At 34.5% G+C, this 15,156-nt stretch overlaps 1 protein-coding gene across 25 annotated transcripts in view; it reads left to right on the plus strand.

The window, feature by feature from the left end:
* Positions 1-15,156, plus strand: part of MYCBP2 (MYC binding protein 2) — a 201,492-nt gene that overhangs the window by 98,882 nt on the left and 87,454 nt on the right. For all 25 annotated transcript variants that reach the window (XM_075046016.1, XM_075045994.1, XM_075045995.1 and 22 more), the window contains 10 exons: positions 915-1,136; positions 2,810-3,001; positions 4,158-4,364; positions 5,143-5,274; positions 5,820-5,998; positions 8,877-9,019; positions 9,835-9,935; positions 11,135-11,353; positions 12,796-13,021; positions 13,371-13,489. In XM_075046016.1, the coding sequence (XP_074902117.1) occupies positions 915-1,136; positions 2,810-3,001; positions 4,158-4,364; positions 5,143-5,274; positions 5,820-5,998; positions 8,877-9,019; positions 9,835-9,935; positions 11,135-11,353; positions 12,796-13,021; positions 13,371-13,489 (1,740 nt within the window). The remainder of the gene's footprint in view (positions 1-914; positions 1,137-2,809; positions 3,002-4,157; positions 4,365-5,142; positions 5,275-5,819; positions 5,999-8,876; positions 9,020-9,834; positions 9,936-11,134; positions 11,354-12,795; positions 13,022-13,370; positions 13,490-15,156) is intronic.

Below are 15,156 nucleotides of genomic sequence, written 5' to 3' on the forward strand. Positions count from 1 at the left end.
CTCAAAGAGAAGCCAAGCAATATTTAAAACCTTTATTCCTTTTCAATGTTTATCCTGGTTTGCAACTTGAATTCTGCTGTAGTTTGGTCTTTTTCATAACTGGGTTTTGGTTGGGGTTTTTGTTTTGTTTTTTTTTAAATTGTCCAAGTTCAAAAAGAGCCTAGGAACTTCTGTCTCCCTTAGCAGTAAGATTCTCTCTTGGACAGTGAAGAAAATTTGTGGTGCTGGTAACTGTCAGCACCTGCTTTTTTGGTGTTGAGGCCATGCCTTAGATGTGATTACTCTTGCTGCACATTGCTTAGGAGCATACATGTGGCATTTTTATACTCATCACTAATATGTGAATAAGTTCTCATTATTATATGTTATAACAGTGTTCTGATCCAGCAAAGTACTTAAGAAGCTGGCAGTAGTATTCTATAATCAACAACTTCCTTCTAAGTATCTTGCTTACTGTGAATGAGCATCCCACAGCTAAACAGGGTAGTTGCTTGCTTGCATTGATTGCAGTAAGATGTAAACAATTTGCTGCTTTGGATGAAAATTCATTTAGCATATTAAAATTCAAGGAAGAATCAGTTCTTTAATATATTATTCTGATTAAATTGTTTGATTAATTATATGAAGTGCTTTGTCTTCAAAGGGTGCCATAATTTCAAAAGTAATTTTAAATGGGTTTATTATTTAAAACATGTGGACCAAGTTTTAATTACTCCAATTTGAAAGATCTAAATGGAAGCTCATGAGAGAAGAGAATGTAAAATTCACAGGAAAGCTAACAGTATATGAAATTCTTTCTCTAAATTATTTTTATAATTGCTATAAAACTGGAAAGTTCCTTTCAAAAGTAGTTTCTCCCTCATTTACTTTGAATGCAATAGTGCCATTCTATTAATTTGTTTTTATGTTTTTAGGACATCCAGGAAGCAAACTTCAAAACCTCCAGTAGCCGGCTTCTTGCTGCTGTAATGTCTGCTCTCTGCCATACTTCAGTAAAACTGACCTCTATCTTTCCAATTGCTTATGATGGAGAGGCATTGCTGCGGTCAATGGTTAAACAAGTCAGCACTGAGAATGACTCTGCTCTGGCACATCGTTTTCCTCTTTTGGTTGCACACATGGAAAAACTTAGTCAGGTTAGCATATATCCTAAAAATTTAACAAGTTGTTTTACTTTGCAGCAAAAAAAACAGTTATGTAAGTTGAAGTTTTAGCTTTATAAGGACATAGCTGAATTTGCCTGAGTGTTTTCTTTCTAAAAGGCTTATTTCAGAAACTTATTATTTTATCCAATTTTCATCTTCAAGTCTGAAATATTCCCATTATTTCTTGTTTGGAGAATGTCTGAGCAAAAATTATTCTTATTTATTTTGGAATATTAAATTGGCAGAAATACAGTTTGGACTTGTTTTCTGCAACAGTTTTTCAGCTTTTTCACATGATCGCAAGAATGAACATGTCGATAGGTTCAGTGTTTTGAGGAAGAGTCAACACAGCTTTAGTAATAAAATGTCATGTCTCAAACTGGAGTTTTTAAAGGCATCAACAAGCAGGTGGGCAAGGAAAGCCCAGTTCATACAGTTCTATCAAAAGTTACTAAACGATTTCCTAATCAAGGGCTCTTGAATGCTGTATTTTTGCAGTTCCGTTATTCCAGAGTAGATTTACAGGAATGAAAAGGGTAAAGATTGTAATCAAAGATATGGGACTACTAAATAGTATTCTTCACTTTAGAAGACAAGAGGGCTATGATCTTATGAAATTATGAATGATGCATGAAAGGTAAATAAAGGATAATTGTTGAGTCTTCCAATACCAAAAGTTTTGAGCAACCAGAGACCTTAGCAAAAGGTAAGTTCAAAAGATTGCTGTTCTTCATGAAATATGCAGTTAAGCTGTGGAACATATTCCTGTAGACCATTGTTATGCTAAAAGCTTTCACAGACTTAGAAAGCACCTGCACAAATTAATGAAGAAAAAAAAAATCACCAAAAGCTATTAAATGCAAAGATAATATTTCTGTCTTAGGTACAGCTGCCTCTTAACTGCTAAAGAGAGAAAGTTCTGTGCAGGTGTCTATACAGGTTTGCTTCACCTGGTTATATTCCCTATCTGTTCACTACTTGGATATTTTTGGGAGACAAAATGGTGAGAAAGACAAATCTTTGATTTTCATCAGTAGAGCTGATTTTATTTTTCCTTATTGGGAATGACTTTCAGTGTGGATAACTTGAAAAACAGTGGATGTCACTGCTAGGTAGAAGACACAGCAGATGCCTAAGCTTAGATTTGTTTCATAGTCTTTATTCAGTAAAGAACAACTCTTTTTAGAAGCATCCCACCACTGGTTTTATCTTACCTGTTTGCATAGAAGATTCTCTTTGCTAACATCAAAGCCAAAAAGCTTCTGAGTTTCTTTTAGACAGTGGGGAAGACAATGATGTGAAGAGTTCAATAGGTAGCTATATATCAGTTGTATTCTAACATATGCTTATGGACAGTATGGCAAGAAAGGCTATAAGAAAAGCTCCCTCCTCAGAAGGACACCTATATATCTTTCCAATGCAATAAAGTCAACACCACCTCATTCTGGAAATTAAAAATATTAATCAGGTTTTTTTACAAAGGAATACATACTATGATAGCTTTGAGAATTCTTTTTTTTTTTACTGTCTAGTCATTTCTTATTTTTAAGAAGTCACAGATTTTTCAATTACCTAATGCTTATAATATGTGAAAAATCAATGTGGTTTGTTTCTTTTTTTAAGTAAGAACAATGCCACTTATCATTTTTCTCTTCATGATGCAGAGTGAAGAAAATGTTTCAGGGATGACGAGCTTTCGGGAAGTGCTGGAAAAGATGTTGGTCATTGTTGTTTTACCAGTACGGAACAGCCTTAGAAGAGAAAATGAACTTTTCTCTTCACATCTGGTTTCTAATACCTGTGGGTTGCTTGCTAGTATTGTGAGTGAGCTTACAGCATCGGCATTAGGATCTGAGGTAAAGCTTCTATAAAATCATTACTCGAAGTCTTTCAGGACAAGTATATAATGAATATGATACAGGCCATGGTAGGAATTTTATAGATATGCAGATCTTTCACAGATGCTGGAATTCTCAGTAGCTTTCAGATATTTAACATAAATTTAAAAGCATGTATTCACTGTATTAGGAAAGTACTGTTGATAATGAGCTACTTCATTATGGCTGCAGAATACTGCAAATTGTTTAAAAAATGGCAGGTTTTTTTCTGAGTGCTTCTTTTTTTGCATGCATGTCTCTGCATATACACACTCAAAATATATTTGTTCAGTGCTCGCTGGAGGCAGTGAAACATACCTGAGCATCTCTATGCCTCTCATGGTATCATGGGTGCCTCGTGTTCTAATCCTGTCTGCTTTTGATTATGGGTCAGAATTTATAATGTGTTTTGTTTATGCATTGTCTTCCTCCTTTATATGTAAGATACTCCTTACATCTTCCTTTATATATTAAATATTATATGTGTATTATATTTGTCTGTATCATTAGACTTTTTCCAGTTTATTTGCTTTGTATTTGAAATTGAGTGGTACTGAGTTGAACTTCTTAAAATCCAAATATTCATAGTCATATACAGAAGTTCCCTTTCATGAGACTATAACATCGGTAAGTGATGGAAATTTATTTGATTTTATTAAAGGGATGTCACTGTCTCTGTACTATCAGCAGACTTTTTTCACAGAAAGAACCGAGCTTTTGATAGCATCTGGATTTAAGATGTTTTTACTGTTACATAATACCTGTATCTGTCCTCTCTTAATCTTGACCTTACCCAAGGCAGAAATACCTAAGTTGTCTTGTAGTACAGTTAAGCTATATTTTGGGCTAATTCATCCTATAAAATATATATATTTAAATACTTGGAAAAAATAGGAATCAGATTCCTAATAATTCCTAGTTAATTCCCAATTACCAGAAATTATATTTTCTTTTTTCTTTTTAGTCGATATTGAATAGAAGCCCCAGTAGTGGCATCTTACATGTTTTATCAGTTGACTTCTAAAATGTACCCAGCTGAAAATCTGGTAATTTAAATCACTTAAGTTTGGTTTATTAAAGTTGTCTAACATTTAGCAGTTAATTTTTTCTGGTGCTTGTATTTAACTTTCTGCAGGTTGATGGGCTGAACTCTCTCCATTCTGTCAAATCCACTCCAAACAGATTCACTAAAACAAGTCAGGGAAGAAGCTGGAATACTGGGAATGGATCCCCTGATGCAATATGTTTCTCTGTCGACAAACCTGGTGTAGTTGTAGTAGGATTTTCTGTTTATGGTGGAGGAGGAATTCATGAGTATGAGTTGGAGGTATTAGTTGATGATGTAAGTACTGCATTTGAGAAAACAATTTGGACAGAAGTAACCTCAGAGTTTTTCATAATATGTTTTACAAAGTAATATTGTAATACTCTTATACAGTCTAGGCCGCCAGTAAAACGGTGCACTGGTAGGTAGGGTTGGTTTTTTTTTTTGCTTGTGGTGATGATTTTTGTGGTATTGCAAGCTACATACCATATCCAGTAGGGTCCTTACCTTGGTTATGGTCTTGAAATCTTACTTTATTACAAATAATATTTGAAGCATAGTGGGCTTTTCACTTCCTGGAGCTAAATGTAAATTAGTACCAGTTATCTCTCTGCAAACTGCAAAGGAAATAGTGAAATAAAGGAGACCAAGTTAAAACATTTTAAACCAAAATTGAAGAAAGGGGTAGCCTACCAGCATGGCCAGGCTGTAGCTACAGATGTTTCATGTGTTGTTGAAGTACTCTCTTAGAAGAAGTATAAAACTGTATTGTGTGTTCTTGTAATGAAGAAAAACCTCTGTTCTTTTACACCCAGTTTTTCGCTTTAACTGACTGTTCTTATCCCTTCCAAAGGGCAAGCATAGGTTGCTATGGGAAATTAACCTCTCTGCTCAGTGCTTTCCTTTTTTAGCAGAAAGGCTTTACTGTTGACTTTGAACAGGTTTTCCAGCTTTGTTCTATTTGTAATGCTGTGTGTAACAATTTATGCAAGAAAACATAACTTGCACAATTGCATGAATGTGTCATGTATTTATATTATAAATGTATTAAAATTACTTTGTTTCTTTGAATCAGAGTGAACATACTGGAGATTCAACTCATTCTCATAGGTGGACATCTTTAGAGTTGGTTAAAGGAACTTACACCACAGATGATTCTCCCAGTGATATAGCTGAAATCAGACTTGACAAAGTCGTGCCACTGAAGGTAAATAAAAGAAATGTGCATCTGTAGGTTTCATATGACTTCTTTAGATAACAAAAATCAGAATGTTCAACATAAATTGGTTTTTTGTGTACACCTTTACAAGTTGATCTTGACATGTTTGCTTTATAAATTCTCAGTTTCACTGGGTAACTGAAAAGTTGAAATCCTGGCAGCAAAAAGAAATTAAATCTTACTTGTTATAATAGCATAAAATAGATTGTAGTTGCTTAGTAATTTTAGAATATTCTTGACTGTGCAACTTTTTTGTGCGCAATTTCGTAGCTAAGTTTCTGGGGTACCTGGTCACTCTTCAAGTATTAGTAGTAATATTTTACTTAAGTTATGGTCTGTAGTTTGGGAACACAGAACGGCTCTGACTTTTGTTAAATGCTGGATCTTTTTCAGTTAATTTCTTTCGTAGAGTGCTTTGAAGGACTTTTCAGACTCCCCAGTATTAATGTGAAATACTAGCTTTCATAATACCATGAAGCCTAACCTATATATTTGTTTTATACTGCATACTATTTTTGGCTCTCCTTTTTAAGGAAAATGTGAAATATGCAGTTCGTTTGAGGAATTATGGAAGCCGGACTGCCAATGGAGATGGAGGAATGACCACAGTTCAGTGTCCAGATGGTGTAACATTTACATTTAGTACATGTAGTCTGAGCAGTAATGGCACAAACCAAACACGAGGACAAATTCCACAGATTCTTTATTACAGGTTCGTGTGTTGTCATGATCCATTTCTAAGAAAAGTGAATAAAACCATCACAGTGCTATTATACCACATTTATTTTTGAGAAGTAACAGAAGTAAATACATCTGGAGTGTGTTTGAGGAAAGAGCTTCTTTAACAGTAGTATTGTGTTCTTCCAGTGTGGCTTCAGACTTAACTTATTTAGTGAAGACAGTTTTGGGGACACAAGTTGTACTGGTGTGTCTTCCAGTCTTGTTTTAGGTTCTCTTTTTTTTGACTTGACAAATAATTTGATGGTTGACCTCTCTTACAAGGTCTGTTGTCTAGTGCTTTAAAGGTGTAAGATGCACTACTTCAGTCTCTGTCTTTTCTATAACCTAAGAGATTTTTGAGAGACTACTCACTGGAATGTTTATCTCTTCAGTTTCATTCAGTTCCTTCCTCTGTTGCCAGAAATAATTGCATCATGTAGTGAAGCAAAGTCTGTTTATATAGGAACTGTCTCCTCTCTTACTGTAGAATTCAAATGTTTAAAAAGAGAAACTGCAACCGCCTGAAGAAAATCAACTGAAGCATCTGACTGTCCTGCAGGGAAGCTTTATTTTAGCCTTTCAGGATGATAGTAGGAATTCACTTAAGGTAATGCTTTTGCAGAAAGCATTGCTTTCATTTTTGAGGTGCTTACCCTGATATGTATGAAGACACGATTTTCAAAATATGTCAGCACCCAAATATATGAATTGCTACCATTATCTGTACAGCAAAAAAACGTGTCATGCCTTTTACTCAAGTCTCAATTTTTGTCATAAAACGCTGATCAACAGCAGATCCAAGGAATAAAAGGAGTAAGGAATAGTAATTTACTTTGATATTTAATTATGTGCGAGATATACCTACCTAATAAAAGATGAAGAAGATAAAATAAGTAATGCTAAAATAAGTGACGTATTTTGGACTAACAATCACAAGAACATGTTGCTCTTAAAGTTTTAAAGGACCTAAAATATGAAGAAATAAAGTTGCCAGCAAAATTATAATAAAAGTATATTTGAAGATACAGGATAGTTCTAAACTCTTTTAAAACATGAGATTGGCTGTAGTCAAAAGACCCAAAGATCCAGCTTGTCAGTAGTAACAGTAATTGCTTATCAAAGAGTGGAATTACAGTGGTGCTTGTCATGATACTTTCATTGATTTAGTCTTGTGGGATCTTGGACATCTGTGTTTAGGGAATTCCTCCAGTGTTTGGAGGAATTTTATTATGAAGTATCATATTATCTAAGAAAGAGGAAAGAAGACAAGAAAAACATGTATTCCCTCTCCTAGAATTTCTGCTTTTGTATAAGCAAAAGAGGGATTAAAGGAGAAATAACAATTTATTTTGATTTCAGAAAAGCAAAGGACATAAAACTTCAGTAAATGGAAGCTTCAAGGCATTCTACCTTATAATAAGCTAACATACGGCAAAAAACCACACCAAAGTGCTGTCTTCAGATCAGAACAGTCTCAGGTTTTTTGTTTCAACTGTGAGAAAATTCTAAGAAGCACTTGAAGGACTACAATGGCACAACTCGGAACTGTTACAGAATAAATTAAGTTTTGTTTGGAAAATTTGCAGACTGCTTCCTGTAATCACAATGTCTTTTGAAGTCTGCTTGGACAACAGAAACTTAAATGTTATCTGATGGAGGACTATAGATATGGACTTAGTCAGTTTGAGGATTCCCAGTTTGATATATAATGACTTGAGGTTTCAATTTGTCTACAGTAAAGGAACAAATGTTCATCATCAACTAATACCTCCAACTTGATTTTATTTGAAGGGTGCTCAAATACAAATAGAATTGTTGCTTATGCAAGCGCCAAGAAAGGCCATACCAAAAGAAGTGTGTTAATGCACTTCTGATATGGGCAGAAATGCTTTGGAAGGATTTGTTGGAAAAGTACACAGTTAGAATTGCACCCACTGTCAGTCACTAATAAGTTTAAATTAAAAAGGCTTGAGGCTGACAGCAAAACTGCATTTCTAGGACACATTGACCAAAAAAAAAAAAATCTCTTTGCAAGGGTGGTTAATTTAAGTCACAGGGAAGGATAGGTATCCTTATTGTGCACTGAACTGCTCCAAGTAAAGTTTTTGAGCATGCTGAGGTGCCAGTCCTGGAATCTTAATATTCTGGAATGATGTTTTGAAGGATCAAATCTTTCTGGACAAGCATAAGAAATCCAAAGGAGAATGGGAAACTTTGTTTTACATGCTAAGTGATTTTAGTTGACTGTGCCAAAGCTTACTCACTATCATATTGAGGGCTTGAATTAGTTTATAATTATCATTCGACTGCTTTGAAAAAGCAAATCAAACCAGATCTTTTATATACCTTATTGAAATAGTATTGTGTGTAATGTTGTTTAGGAGAACCTGATTTGACATACAGAGTGGATTTCAAAGAAAAAAATATTCATTAAGGGTATTCCAAAACCAAAATTAATCTTTAGAATAGAGAGGGAGAATCTTTTTCCCTGTTACGATACTGCAGAAATAACCATTGAAAGTTTTACTTGTTTCTGTGATGCATTTAGTGTTATTCTGTTTTTTATCAAGATAGGTGGCTGTGCTTGGAAGAGCATAGCAATTAATACATTTCTGTGGTTTAAAAGGCATCTAGTCAAAAGAAACATTTCTGGAAAATGCTTTTCATATTTTCTGCCAAATAAAAATAAAATGATTGCAAAGGGCTAACACTGAGGCATTGCCTCCAAAATATCCTGTATGGTTTATTTGATTGTTTCCATTATTGCCTTATCATAAATTGTTTCACTTGATCTATGCCAAAATTCAGTCATGTTTTTTCAATATAATTTTGTATTTTGTGAACTTACTTTAACTTAATCCACTGTCCAGGAGTGAGTATGATGGAGATCTGCAATCACAGCTTTTGAACAAAGCTAATGAAGAAGATAAAAACTGTAGCAGGGCTCTTTCTGTTGTGAGTGCTGTTGTACGAGCAGCCAAAGACCTGTTGCACAGGGCTCTTGCTGTAGATGGTAAGGCTTTTGAAAATTGGCTTTCAAAACTTTTCTTTGATAGCAAAAGATAATAGTAGAATATCAGTGATAGAAAAATTGTGATATTTCTCTTTTGCTTTCCAAAGAATATTCTTCTAACCTTTCATTCCTGTAGGTATCAAACTGTGAGTAACTTTAAGTCGTTGAGTTGCACTTGATATAGCATAGGCAGATACCTTGTATAAATTTGCTCATCGATTTAGCAAGTATATTAAAGCTGGTAAGATTTTTTATTTTTTTTTTAATTTCCAAAAGATATGCTATGGTGGGTCATTTCCAAATTTTATTGCATGTTTTGCACAGTGGTGGTAATCAGGAAGACTGGTGAGTGTAATGCATTTATAAGCACTTAAAAATCCATTTTTGAGAAATGTAGACATTAGCCTTAAAACTGAGTGGTTTTAAGCTACCATCTTCAGCCATTCTAGTCAAAATGTCCAGAATATTACATAGTGCTATAGAAATTGATTTTGAGGGCCAGGAGGAGCTTGTGCTAGCTTTTATAGCGTAGAAAGTACAAACACAGCTTCACAAAATGGCAAAGAATGCAATAAACTTAGGCTCTAAGAGGGGGAAATTTTTTAACAGAGAACTGTATATAATGGCACATTTGTCTCAGGTGAACTTTGCAGGTTTAGAATTTGACAATGCCTAGATAATAAAAATAATTTGAAGTAAAAACTAGTGTAGAAACTAGAAGTTTAACTCATAAGAAGCAAACCAGAAAAATAAGATGTGTTTTGAACCATGGTACGTTTATTAATAATACCTGTGTTGTAATTATCTTTGTTTAGCTGAAGACATTCCAGAATTACTCAGCTCTTCCAGTCTGTTTTCAATGCTGCTTCCCCTCATAATAGCCTACATAGGACCAGTAGCAGCAGCTATTCCCAAGGTATGCTCCTCAACAGAAATTACTGTAGAAATTTAAGAATGCTATACAAGGAAACGGTTTACTCTGAAAATCTGAACATCCTAATTTCTTATGATTTTATGAATTAGTGTTTTATATTTGACCATGTGACTCATACATTTTCCAAGAGTAAAGAATTTTAAAAACACATGATGTTTTAAAAATTACTTTTTTTTTTTTTAACTTAAATTGAAGTCATTATGGAAAAAAACACCTTAAGGAAGCAGAGGGAAAGATGACAGGCTTTAACAGTAGGAAAAGACAAGAAGTTAGAAGGATCTGCATTTGTGACTCATTGATGAATATTGGTGGGATGAAATATTTTTTTATATTATGTGAATTCTATTTTTACAGTAAACATCTAAAGCAGTGGTACCTGCTCATTAAATTAAGATTATTTCTATCAAATTTGGAGATGGGAAGATGTCAGCTATAAATAAAAATAACCTTTTCAGTGGGATAGCGTTCTTCCATGTGCCTGGTCTGGAACATACTTGAAATCTGGTATTAGATTTGCAAATGTCATTAATCTTCAGCTAGTAGACACTATTGCCTTTTATTGCTTTTTCATGAACTGTAAGCTCTCCTCTGACTTCTCCTTAAAGGGGGAGGAAAGAGGACTGGCCACTTGAAATCTAGCAGATTCATTTCATTAAAAATAGTTTTAAATTGTAGTTACCTTGTTACTGTGATGAACTGGTGTTTAGAACCAAGTGTTTTGCCTTAGAAGTGTTCCTATCCTTTGAAAATGTTATAAATATTACAGGGAACAAAGTGATGCTTAACACTACATGCATTAAAATATGTTGAATATTTGAAAATAACAATATTAACGTTGTTATAAAACAAAGTATAACTAGATTTTGACTTCAATATGGTATTTGCTTTCTGTCAACTCATGCTTATTGCTTGTTAATGTTATGGCTTTTTAGTAGAAGGTGTTTTAGTGAAGGTATCTAGCAGTTGTGTACGTATTTTTGTTTCAGCTTTGGCAAGTCTCCAAGAGGAGTACTTGAGATTAATGTGAAGATGCTTTTTCTGTCAGGTTTGCGTAGATGCAGGATTGGAAAATGAATGAATGAAGTAGTGATATTCTGAGAATATCCAAAACACCCATTGTAGAGAAATGTAAGTTTGTGAGTATTGTTTTCACCCAGTCATTGTGTGTGGTGTTGTTACAGGTTGCTGTTGAGGTCTTTGGCCTAGTACAACAGTTACTTCCTTCCGTGGCAGTTCTGAATCAGAAATATGCCCCTCCAGCTTTTAACCCAAATCAGTCTACAGACAGCACCACTGGAAACCAACCGGAACAAGGGCTTTCAGCTTGTACTACCTCCAATCACTATGCTGTTGTAGAAAGTGAGCATCCCTATAAACCTGCCTGTGTTACACACTATAAGGTAAGCACCATTTCTAAGTGTGCATGCAGTTTCTTAAAACCTTTTGACATGTGGGTTTTGTTTTGTCAACATTTACTATCTGAAAAATTGTTGCTGTGGATGATAATTCATATTGTCTAATATAGGAGACAGTTACCTGTACTGCTTTCTGGAGAAACCTCTGTTTGTCCAGTAAGTATAGTGGAAACTAGTATAGTTTTAACCCCCTAATGCAGGTATTTACTGCAAGTCCCTAAATTTGCTCAGTCTTAGATTTTCCTACTGTCACACACAGTTTCTTTGCTCTCTCTACAGATTGTAGAAGTTGGAAGTCTTTATGTATACATTATCTAATCATATCTCAGACTTTCTTACCTAATGCTAAAACAATGCTTTGTAAAAATACCTAATGTCAATTCTAGTCAAATTAATATGTATTATAGTACAGAGATCCCTATGCTGGCTATTGCTGGTCTGCCAATTTAAATTCTTCAATAATTACTTTCACTTGGACCATGATTTGGCATTGCTGAAGTCTCTGAAGTCCTCTTAACTGTGTTAAGTCACTCTGAGTAGGAATCATTCTGCCTTACGTGGGTGACTATTGCAATAAAACTAGATTTTTTTTCAATGTCAATAGAGAAAGGGTGTTTATTCTAGTTGAGTAAAGGGCTGAGGCATAAATTACAAGCCTGAGAGACAAATCAAATCCTATGTTTCAGTTCTTGAAATAGTGAGTTCTGTAGTCACATTAGTTCCACGACTGTAAATCCAGAGGTAGCAAACCTGGAATCAAGTAAAAGCTGCAGGAGGTCATTACTATTCCACTATTCTACTTGCCTGTCCTGTGAGACAGCAAGACATCCACTGCAGAAAATGTAGTTATCATATGATCTTCCTGATGCAATGATGCTTATTATTGTTCTGAAAGTTTATGGAGCTCATCTGAAGCCTTAGGCTTAGTTGTTACTGCTTTTGAATTTCTGTAGCTCTATGCTATTGTGCTGCAGGCCATATTCACAAGTATGATTCAGCTGCTGTGTACTTTTCTAGGATTGCACAAAACAGATATTGAATGTGTTTGTTGAAGTTTGCATTTTAGAAGGTATTTGAGAGTTAAATGTTTGTAGTATTCTGTGGTTGTCTTGTTTAATGATTCTGTGCAGGGTTCTTAAAAACAATCACAAATGGTATCGTAAGTCCAAATACTTCATCTGAACGTAAGTTATAATGCATGATTATAATTCTGTAAGATATAAAATGTTTCAGGTATATCTGAATTTCAAAGAATAAATTAGGTTAATGTTAATCTAAAGCATATCAAAACAACTGTACAGAATTACATAATTGAATCACTTGCATAGCCTGAAGAGTTAAAACCTCATGGAAATGAAGAAATAAATATTAAAAAAAAACAACAACCCCCCAAACTTGCACATAATTAGACTGTTCTTTTGTTTTAGGTGACTTTTCCTGAATGTGTCAGGTGGATAACAATAGAGTTTGACACTCAGTGTGGCACTGCTCAATCAGAGGATGTTCTTCGTTTACTAATTCCTGTCAGAATTGCACAAAGTCTGGGATTTGGACCAAAGCATGCTTCTGTTCTTGAAAACCTTAATTCATGGATAGAACTGAAAAAATTCTCTGGATCTTCAGGATGGCCTACCATGGTATTAGTATTGCCAGGTAATAAATAGATACTGCAATAATTTCTAGTCATGTGAATTATTAAAATAGTGGAAGAAAAATTGATTTTTCTGCAAAATTATCTTAGAAAACAAAGTTGAAGTAGTGTCTTTGTCCAAGCTGGCAAGAGGTCATTATGAGCCATTGGTTGTACATCAATTGATGATGTTTACATTAGGTTTCTTATCTGAAGTATTGATCTGTGTGTTATTCATGGCTTTACTTTACATGTTTTGTATAAAGCCTGGGTTTCATATATGCTCATGTTGAAGAGGCATACAAAAAGAGGAGAAATATTAATTTATTTTTTTTTTTAATTTATTTTATGTTTCCTTTTACTTCCTATAAGGAAATGAAGCTCTTTTTTCTCTGGAGACTGCATCAGACTATGTGAAGGATGAAAAGGCTTGTTTTTATGGTTTCAAATGTTATGCAATTGGATACGAATTTAGTCCAGGATCTGATGAGGTAAGGAAAAAGTGAAATGGCCACAATTGCTGCACCTATTAATTCTCTCCTACAAGGCCAGGTTTTTTGGTAAAAATATTTGTATTTCCACTTCTGACTAAATAACATTAGCAAAATACTTTTAAATTAATTTCATATAAGTTCTTAACATTTTTTGTTACAGACATTATTTGTTTGGAATTCTTTGACCTGAATATTATTGGAATGGCTTTTTGTTTGGTTTGGTTTTTTTAATGACTGTGACAGTCTGCAAATACATAGCATGATTTTATCTAGTATGTCAAAGGGATATGAAATTTCCAAAAATTCTGACCTAGTCTTCCACCAGAAATCCAAAGGATTGAGGCTTTCAGATACACAGTGATTAGTATTTTACTGTCACTGCCAATTATGGGATGGCAAACTTGCATTATTTTTCCAGTGTTCACTCATACCAGAACCCTCAGAGTCCCTGGAAATGCTGTGCTCATTTAGGCTACGTGAGATTTTGCACAGTGGTCACCTCATCTTGCATTTAAGGACATGAGTGGTTTCCACCACTGTTTCTTTGTTGCAAATGGAAGATAAAATTTCTTTAAGTCCTTGGGCCAGTGCTTTATTTTGGCTTATTTTAAGAGACTGCTAAAAATGCTTAATATGCTTTATAATAATTCCAGAAAAATAGTCCTTCCCTTATCTTGGGAGCCTTTGGGCCTATTGCTGCACGTGAACTTCACAAGGTCTGCATCTTGCTTACACTATAACCCTCACGGGAGATTTACCTCATCTTATTCCTGGATTCTCCTCAAGCTAAATCATGTCTTCAGGTTTTCAAAACCTGAGATTCTCTGGGGTTTCGTAGCATATTAGATAAGAAAACATACCATAAGATTATTAGCTATGATGATCTTATTGGTTTGCAGCAAATCAGATTTATAAATCCTATAGATAGTCTAACTAGTCTGTGTTTGAGTAATAACAATAATTTTTGCTTAAGCAGAAGAAAAGATGCAGATTCATATATGTCATTAATTTTTTAAAGGCATTTACAAACAAAGCTGCTGGCAAGTTTTTGACACTCAGTGCTAAAACATGCCAGGCCACATGTTAACTGTATCATCTAAAGAAAAGTTCCAAGTAATTGTTTTCAAGCATACCTTTTTGTAGCCCAAACACTCTAATTTAAAGTTCTATAAATAGAAAAGCAAATTTTACAGTGTTTAACTACCTGGCATCTCAGGACTAAAGCCTCCATAAGTAACTTAGATTAAGCAATGGGGGACACAATGCAAGTTTCTCCTTCTTTTGGGAACTTTGACAATTTTCTCAAGTGTTACCACTGGTAGAAAAAGAACTCTATGTTCTGGTGACCGCTCTGTTTTCTGTAGCTCAAAGGAACAAAGTATCAGTAAGACCTAATTCAAGTCAGTGGGATTAACTTTTGCACATCTGATTCTCTCTCCTTCCAAAGGACACGCTTCTGGTTCTGTTACCTAACTATAATATATTGAATGACATTCATTGTTAGGGACGTCTCTGCAAAAACTGGAAGAAGATGTCATTGAGTGTGAGCAAGTGCATTGAGGAGTTGGGTGTAGTTGAACTATTAAACTTCATTTAAACCTAGGATTTTTGCAAAAATTGTAGATTTGTGCTTTGATGAATGGGAAGGCTTTTTGCTGCTCGTT

The sequence above is a fragment of the Buteo buteo genome, chromosome 14 (genome assembly GCF_964188355.1).
Source record: "Buteo buteo chromosome 14, bButBut1.hap1.1, whole genome shotgun sequence".
Lineage (NCBI taxonomy): Eukaryota > Metazoa > Chordata > Aves > Accipitriformes > Accipitridae > Buteo > Buteo buteo.